This window comes from Rhipicephalus sanguineus, chromosome 11 (genome assembly GCF_013339695.2).
Source record: "Rhipicephalus sanguineus isolate Rsan-2018 chromosome 11, BIME_Rsan_1.4, whole genome shotgun sequence".
Lineage (NCBI taxonomy): Eukaryota > Metazoa > Arthropoda > Arachnida > Ixodida > Ixodidae > Rhipicephalus > Rhipicephalus sanguineus.
Window position 1 is genome coordinate 9,484,984 of NC_051186.1, and position 8,855 is coordinate 9,493,838.

The 8,855-nt window shown below is 43.2% G+C and overlaps 1 protein-coding gene across 1 annotated transcript in view; it reads left to right on the forward strand.

Moving 5' to 3' along the window:
- The window catches only part of LOC119373564 (uncharacterized), a 75,101-nt gene extending 72,474 nt beyond the window's left edge, over window positions 1-2,627 (forward strand). The window contains exon 6 of the mRNA XM_037643625.2: window positions 1,376-2,627. Within this exon, the coding sequence (XP_037499553.1) occupies window positions 1,376-1,558 (183 nt within the window). The 3' untranslated portion in view covers window positions 1,559-2,627. The remainder of the gene's footprint in view (window positions 1-1,375) is intronic.
- The last annotated feature ends 6,228 nt before the right edge of the window (window positions 2,628-8,855 follow it).

An 8,855-nucleotide genomic window follows, 5' to 3' on the forward strand; every position in this document is an offset into this window, starting at 1 on the left:
TCTCTGGGTATACAACATGTGTGTGTACGTGTACACCCACACATTATATATAGCCCGCGGCCGCTCGACCGACGGTACTCACACCTCATTTTCAGAAGACTACACAGAGAGAAAGAAAAAGAGCTGATATATAACGCAGTTTACTGTTCAGGCTACACGGCAATGCCGCCGTGAGATCAACGAGAGCCATCGGACAATCTTTGCTGGCGATCATCCGCACCATATACTCTCGCAGAATTTGTTCCACCAGATATGATCGGCGATTTTAGCTTATATATGCATGTAACGAATATAAGTTTCAACTGTAGATAAAGTCTATCCTCGATATAACGAAGTCTGTGGACTTTCCTGGTTCCATTGAAATGCGTCTATTCTTTCTCTCAATTTAACCAACTTGTTTGACGACGCATTCTCCATACAGCAAGTTGTTGCGACAAAAAGATAAAGGTAATAATTAAAGTTTGTGATTGTACGTGCCAAAAACATGGTGCGATCATGTGACACTGCCTGAAGAGCACACCGCGGACGTGTGCTCTATGTTCCTTCTCCCCCGACGTGCAGTTGAGCAGAAAGGCGGGTGCACGCATTTTGCGCATGTGCGTCGCACCGCGGGCGGAGCGGCGTGTCGTTGTCAAGTGCACCTAGCATGCACTTCCAGCCCGACATTTGCTTTCATATGTTAAACAATTGTATAACATCTGCCGAATTCTTTTCCTGTGACTGCGCTATATTTGCGGATGATGGTTTTCGTTATTTGCCTCTGAAATCACTTGTACTATCTTCACGAACATACTAATGGAAGATGCTACAGAATGAGGAGGTTTTCATTATGCCCGCATCTGAAAATTGGCTTACTTGCCTTTTGTTATTTATCGCTGCACTGAGCCAGAGGTTGTTTATGTACTGTGCATGTTTAGGTTCATGATAACAGCCTTGACCGATGTTTAAATGTTATCACTAACAGACCCCCCCCCCCTCCCTCCGCCTTTTATGTTGCCCAGCAGAACGAGGGATGAGGATGCATGCTGATGAAAACCCAAAACCTTGGTGTAACAAAAGTTGAAATATAGTTAAGTTCTTCACTGTGCATATGACTTCGTTAAATCGAGGTTCATTGTCTAATGTAGATATTATTGTGTGATATGCGATTTCTTGGGAAGAAGGCTTAACATCATTTTTTTAAAAAGGCTATTTTTAAAGAACTATTGTATAAGTTACGTATTTATTGCTCTTTGGCGTGGCATGTAAACACTCCCTTATCTAATACTCTTTTTGGGACCTAGTAAGTACACGAATAAACAATTATATGAACGGTCACTGAGGGTCTTTGCTGTTTTGTAGAACGTTCTCTGCTTCTCTCTCGCTTTCTTCGCAGGACTTTGGCCTGCCAGTGCCCGAGGACCGTTGGTCAAAGCATGTGGCGGCCAAGCGACGCGAGGCCCAACTCATCCGTCGTAACCTACAAGACCAGCTTAGGATGAAAGCGCTGCAGTGGAGGCAGAAGGAGAACCACTTCCACCAGCGCTACAAGCCAGCGATTCCAGCTGGTACCATCTAACCACTCGCACCTGTGTGCTCATACTTTGGACTGATCCCAGATACACCGGAAATGGTGCAGAAACAGTGCTGCCGACACCCTCAAAAGCAGCACACCACCAAACTTTCCATGATTTTGCATCTTTACCAACATAATTTTGTTACGGGACTGCAATCGCGACCGCTTGTGTTGGGCATACTCTTTCTTTGCTTCTGTGTTCACCTTTAATCAAAGTACTATATTTGGTACACTGGCCATAGCAGTGCTAGGGATGCTATGCTTCAACTTGAGGCCCTCTGTTTTTCATCAAGTGTGGTACCATCATCCCTTGAGTGAAGTCAATGCCGCCTTCAGATGTGTCCACAATTCCAAAGATTACAAGATGCTTGAAATGTGCTTATCCCAAGTGCTTGCAAGTGGACACTGAGTGTGACTGGTCTAGAGAACCTACTTCGGGAATGACTGGGCATTGTTACTAACGTGCACTGATCATTCAAGTGTCACGCTGCAGTGCTGCCCACCTTATGTATACCTAGGTTGAGTGTTGAATGGAGGATTAAGGCATATGGAAGACCATGAAACCCATGAAGCGCATGCTTTCGAGAGAACAGCACCACAGAGGCTAAAGAAAGCGCATGTCACTAGATGGTTGAGTTTTGAGTGACAAAACAGCAACCACCACTAACACATGGTGCACATCAATTTAGACTGTTATGGCATAAAGCCATTCTGTAGCACGTTCCACAACACCAAGAAAGGGTGGCGTAGCGATACCATTTGAACGTGCATCACGACAGGATGTCTGGCAGCCTTGCTGTCATGCTTTGTTCATGCAGCCTAACACTAATGATAGAACACAAAATAGAGCAAACCTCATGCCATTTTTGCTTAAGCAAAGCATGCTATTGTGGAACCCACTGCTGGACAGCTTCCGAAGCATGCCACCACGTGGTTTGAGTGCACCAGATGAAATATGTCTCTTCGATAACATTAATTAGTTTAAATTAGGCACCGAGTACATCATGGTGGGGCATGATGCGTCTTGACTGCCATCCAGGGTGCCACAAGGAGTTGTAGTGCTTTTGAGTCCAGTCCTCAAGCACACATCTGCTTCTTGGCAGAGCTGTTTGTAGATTTTCTTAGTGCAATTTCCAGAGGGCAAGGTGTGTGCTGCTCTATATTTAAGGTTTCGTTCCCTGCTCCAGTAATGGCATCGAAAATTTTATATACTAAAGCTTATGGCAAAGTGATTCATCACTGGTTTTTATCAGTCTATTCTTGTGGGTATGTGCGCGCATCTTAGCAAGAATTGCAAAAAAAAAAAGCAATATTCCTGTACTGCTGACGATGTCACCGTGGTTACTGTTGAGCAACAAGATACCCACAAAATGTTACAGCACTACATGCGATCTTCTAGTTGTGTGCTTTGTGCACAGAGTAAACAGTCGTTGTTATTTGCAGGCACAATGTTTTTCTCACCAACACTTGGTGCAACATTGTTTTATCTTTATCACTACATACACCAGCATCCCATTTTCTTTTGGTGAATATCCTGACTTGAATATCCTTATCCTTTGAAATACTCATCTTCTGGTGATCCACACCTTTGAATCAGACATATTCTCAGTGGTAAAATTTTATTTTTTTTAATGCTTGAGGTTATATTACCACTGGTTAATTATGTGCAAACTCTGCAAGAAAAATACACAATGGAGAAGAGTTCATCCCACTCAGTGACACAGCCCGGTCAATCGTTAGGTGTCAAATCACTGCCTAAACTCACACTACTATTTGTGAGAACAAGAATGGGGCTACTGCTGCCAATCACGGACCTAGCATTACAACAGTACGAGGTATCGAGTGCAAGTAGTGCATTCCAGTTAGGCTTAACTATTAATAGATTTGGGCATGTCAAGTAATGTGCATGGGACAAACATTGAGTGGTTTATTCGACCAGAATACGTAGTTGCTGAAGTCAAGACAGTTTTGTCGAAGATGAATAGACTAGCCTGGAAAGAACTTGAACTCCAAGGGATGGCTGCATTCTATGTAGTGTCAATAAAGTAGGCATGGTCACAACCATTTGTCACTAGACCAAATATCGCAGTCAAGAGGTTTGGAAACTTGAAGGTACAAGCTCCATGTCTGTTCTACAGCGCCCTTAACTTTTTTTCCTCTAACTGTTGGTGGTTAAGGTGACGAAAGTTGCAGCTTTCAATGTTACCAATGTCAACTCAAACTGAAAATCTGTCATCACAGCAAACATGCTAAATGACAGAACCTGGTACTACATGACAGATACCATTTGTTGTGAATGCGTTACTTTTTTTTCTTTTGCTTCTCAGTCCTTGTGAATGTGTTCTATCCTCCCTCACACTCAAGCGGGCGAGTGGTGGCTTTGAGCTCCTGTGAAGAGACGAAAAATCCGCAAATGCTACCAAGCATGAAAACAAAGCCGAATGGGCAGCCTGGAGTGTTTTATTTAATTAAATCACTCATTTACATTCGGGCACTACTAGTGCAGTCTATGAAGTGGACCCTACATGTGGTAAACATGTGCTCGTGTTTGAAAAGTGCACTGATAAGGGACATGCCATGGCCATGATTTGTTTCAATAGACCAGCCGTGTCCCCGATGGTTTCTCAGAGCATCAGCTGGACGCAGCCACTCATTAGTGTTCTCTGTCTCGTCCCAGTGTTGCGCAGCGCTCGTGATCTTCAGCTGGATGCAATCGTCAAACCGATATGGTGTGCTCCCCACGAAACCAGACAACTGTCCTCAAACAACATTGAGAGGATGGTCGGTCACGCTATTGGAGAGAGGTGCATTGTTGCTACAAGCGCCACTTGTACTGGCACTACATTCTTTATAATGGAAGCACTGTTAAATGCTAAATGTATAAGTGAGGCAAAAGTTCAGGAGGAGATGGATGCTTGAAGAGATCACAAATTCTCGAACAAGTGGCCGTGCCTTCTTCGTGGCAGCTGCACCAAAGAAGACAAGACCGCTTGTCTAAATGGTTACATTACACCCCTTGTTCAAGTATTTTCAAATGAATAAATGATATTTCATAAATTCTGGGCACTTTAAAGCATGCCCAGTGCTCCACAGTTTATCGGTTAACGAGAAGTTAGCCAACCGACACCTCGCTCCCAATCTCACTCAGAAATTGCACTTCGTTCTTTTGTTGTGTGTGATCGCATTTAACGACACTGCCTTACTTTCTTGATCAAGGAAACTGTTGATTCAGCGAAATACGAACACTGTTTGTGGCATGCATAACAGACGCAGACTGAATACGCTGGGTGGGTGAAATGATCTGCAAGGACTTGTTTCTATGAGGAATCTGCTCTGTAGCAGAATTGTTTTGGCGGAAAGGCTCAGGGTTGTGACACCTGCGCCATTCCATATGTTGTTTGCTATGCATTACGCATCGGAGACAAGTATAAAAGCACTGTGTTAGATGTAGCTTAGCAATATGCAGGCCACTATGTTATCTATACTGAGGTACTTTATTCGATGAAACCAGCTTTTAACAGTGTGTCTCACACAGACGTTACCGTGTTACTAGTGCTGGGCCACAATTGCTGCTGTGGCCCCTTTACCGTTAGCGTCAGTACTGTTCATTGAGCGATAGGAATTGACTGCAAAGCCTGCTTTGCAAGAACACAGCTGTGCAGAGCTATGAACAGTATGAAAAGGAACACAGAATTTACTCTCAAGCAACGATTAGTCGCGATGCCTCGGCTCTTAACCTGATGTGAATATGTGCCCCCTAGCTTCTCGCTGCCCATTAAATTTTATGTTCGGGATAGATGCCTAGTAGTTATGCCCTCGGCGATCCGAAGTTGGTGTTCTCCATTATATCATTCATGATAGTACACCTGACATTATGTCGACATTGGGTTGGCAGGAACACTTGCTAAGATGTAGCAGATGCGAAAAAAAAAAGAAGACTTGCCTATGCACATGTTTGCCTTAATGACACTAAATATGTGTGTGGCTCACACGCGGGTTACATACGATGTCGAGAAGCTGGTGACACATTATGACTGCGCATGTGCGATTGTGTAGAGCACATGCATACACATATACGCAACATCAGAACATGCGGCAGGTCTGTACTAGATGCCTAGTTCCATGTTCGGGTGATTCGTACATCCTTGGCAAAACATGACACTGATGTATTCTTCGGACAGCTGAGAGATCACCCATGAAGCCGTGCACTTTCCGTTGCTCTAGTTGACGCATCCTGACATCAAACGAAGCTTGGCGTTCAGTGCCGGAAAGCTTCTCGACATTACAGGGAGGCCTTTAACAATAATTAACCGCTTGACAAACTTTGCATCCACACTCACTTTTGGGACGACACTTCGCGGCAGATGCAACTGCAGAGAGCTTATTTCACGACATCCACAGCATCCTCTACTGCACGGTACTATAGTGAGCGCTCATAGTTGGTTAAGTTGAATGTCCATGAACTACTAGCACAAGCGATAGAACCGATTATGCAAACTACACACGAACATCGGGCGCAGTGTTATTCCAGTGCAGTTTGCATCATACTTGCCGTTTCATGAGCTGGTAGGTGCACCACAACCTTGTAGCATGCCCCCAACAGTAGCTGCGCATAGAATGCATGCACTGTATAACACTCCGAATTATAGACGCGATGTCACAACAGTCCTGACAAAAAGGACAGGGCCCGTTAATAACTGTGGCCGAAATCCATGGTTGTGATCTGTAGAAGCCTCGCGCCCCCGAAATTATGACTACTACTATATACGCTACATTGTCACATTGTCTGCGCACTGTACGTGCAAGTTCCAAGTGCTTTTTGCATCCTTTTGTCCCCGGCAACTTTCACCGTCTTTTGGCTTTCCAGGCTTGAATCAATGCTCTGTACTGCCAACTGTACATGAGAAAAGATGCGAGAAGCAATAAAAAAAAACTATTCTGCCTCTGAATCCTGCGTAGCTTGAGTGTCTTGCATGCATGTCTTGAACACATGCGCTTGACGCCTCCATCAAACGGCATTACATTATTAAACTTCAAAACACGAACCAATACAATGGTGATGAAAGTGGCTGAACAGTGCCATCAGCTGTACAAAAAAATTGAATGGAAATACAGGAAAACAGTGACATCATCTGCGCTCTGATTACTTTAATATTTCGGTTAGCTGCAGTATCACAAAATAAAAAATCCATGTTAAAATGAAAACAAAAATGCCTCTTAAAGCTTCTAATGAGTATGATTAGACATGCATGGTTAGACATCTTGTTCTGTACAGAATCGTTAATTAGAAATGAGATGTCCAGTACACTTACCCGCAACCACTTTTTGATTGGTGCTCTCCTTAACTAGGAATTTGCCAGCTGACGTGCAATCAAGCGATCGATTTCATTTCAGGGCTGTGAGGATGCCCGACCCTTAATGTGAAGCAGGCTCTAAGGTAAGGGCGGATGAAGACGTTGAAGACAGAAAACAAGTAGTTCTTCACAATACCAAGCTTTCTTCACTTTGTTCACATTGCTCCATCATGATATCTATAGCAGTGAGAATAACAGCACCTAACAGCCACTCTGCAGGTGTTACAACTCTTGGCACGAGATGCGTTAAGAATGCCTTTGTTGGGTGCACGCAACGCACAGGTTGCAATAATGCCTGATTATTAAGTTATCACATGCGGCAAGGTACAACCCATGAAACACAAAACCTCTATCAAATGTCTTTGAAACGTTTAAAACCTCTATAAAACATTTTATAGAGGTTTCGTGTTTCGTGGGAAATTAGGCTGCTGTTGCTCATAAATGTATCTCAAGAGTGACCTAGTTTAACTCAGTGCTATAGAGTTTCACACAGTTACCTAGAGGGAAAACTGGCGTTGCGACGCTGTTGTATGTATGGGAATGCTGGGATGCCTTGGATTTGAATTAGCATCATTCACGAAGAGCCCCGACACATCGAAGACGTGCCTGGCTTCAACGCGTTCCTTGAGTCGAAATGGCTAGCTGCGTACCGAATCAGCACTTTGTAAGCTAGTTCTTTCCTCGCATTACACAGAAACAAGTTTTGTTTTACTTGGAGAACTTACGCTACGATGCCCACTTTTATGAAATGGAAAAAATAGTGATGGAACACTAAACTTGGAAGACAGACGATAAGGTCAGCGTTCACTCTGCGGAAGTTTGTCGCCTGTTTCTTTCGCCACTTGGTTATGTCCTGCAGGTGAGGGAACAGTTATTATAGTAGATATGGGTGAATGAGATCCGTTTACAAAGGTTTTGTTTTTATATATAGTAGAAGGTTTATTTGTGCAGATGTGTACACTTTTTAGCCCAAGCTTTGCCTTATATCAGCCAACACAAGCTTTGCACACATATACCGTCATTGACTGCAAAGCATCCGTAAAGAAGTCCGCATAGACAGTGGCACCAGATTTCGCCGTAGGTATTATTGTGAGAAACTCTATGCTCAGCAGTATGCTGCCGTCCAGCACAAAGCATATTGCCATCTTGGACGGATGACCAACTGTATTTTTAATTTTGTGCATCTGAGTTTCCAAAAGCTGCTGTTAGGCAGAGTATGCTTAACTGACCTCACCCTCGCATTCTCTCAGCATTTCAAGCTCTTTATTTACACCTAAGCAAAAACAATATTTACTGCATCCACTAGCTAAAATTATAAACTTAAACCGCATTATAACAAAGTCACATCTGACACGAAAATAACTTTGCTATATCCGAAAATTTGTTATAAGCGTATATTCAAACCACTGTGTTTCTTACCAAGGCTATTCTTCATTTACTTCGCTATATTCGTTATATCCGATAATTCGTTATATCCGTGTTCGTTATATCGAGGTTTCAGTGTACTCGCACTCGTTGCTCATGAAATGATGCTTGACACTACTCAAAATACGAGTGTACTAATTTGACTGAATGTCCCTGTGTGCCAAACACACTCTAGCAAAAATTCAGCACCACACGAGAAATACTGCCACAATAAAGAAACATGGTACAGTCTCAATCACTGTGCGTTTACCGTGCCATGAGTTTCCAACTTACTAGTACTGTTAACCTGCTTCCAGCAGCTCACATTAAGGACATGGTATATTAACGAAGGACAAATTTATGCCAGTATTAACGGACACTGCTTGAGTTCATGAGCAAAATTAAAGCTCTGAAAGTTCCAAAACAATATGTACTGCTAGAAAATTTTATGTAGAATGTGTCAGTGTTGAGAGCAACTTTGAAACTTAGGTTGCACTAAAAGGTTTGCACTAAAAGGTTTGGCATGATCACTTTTGCATAGC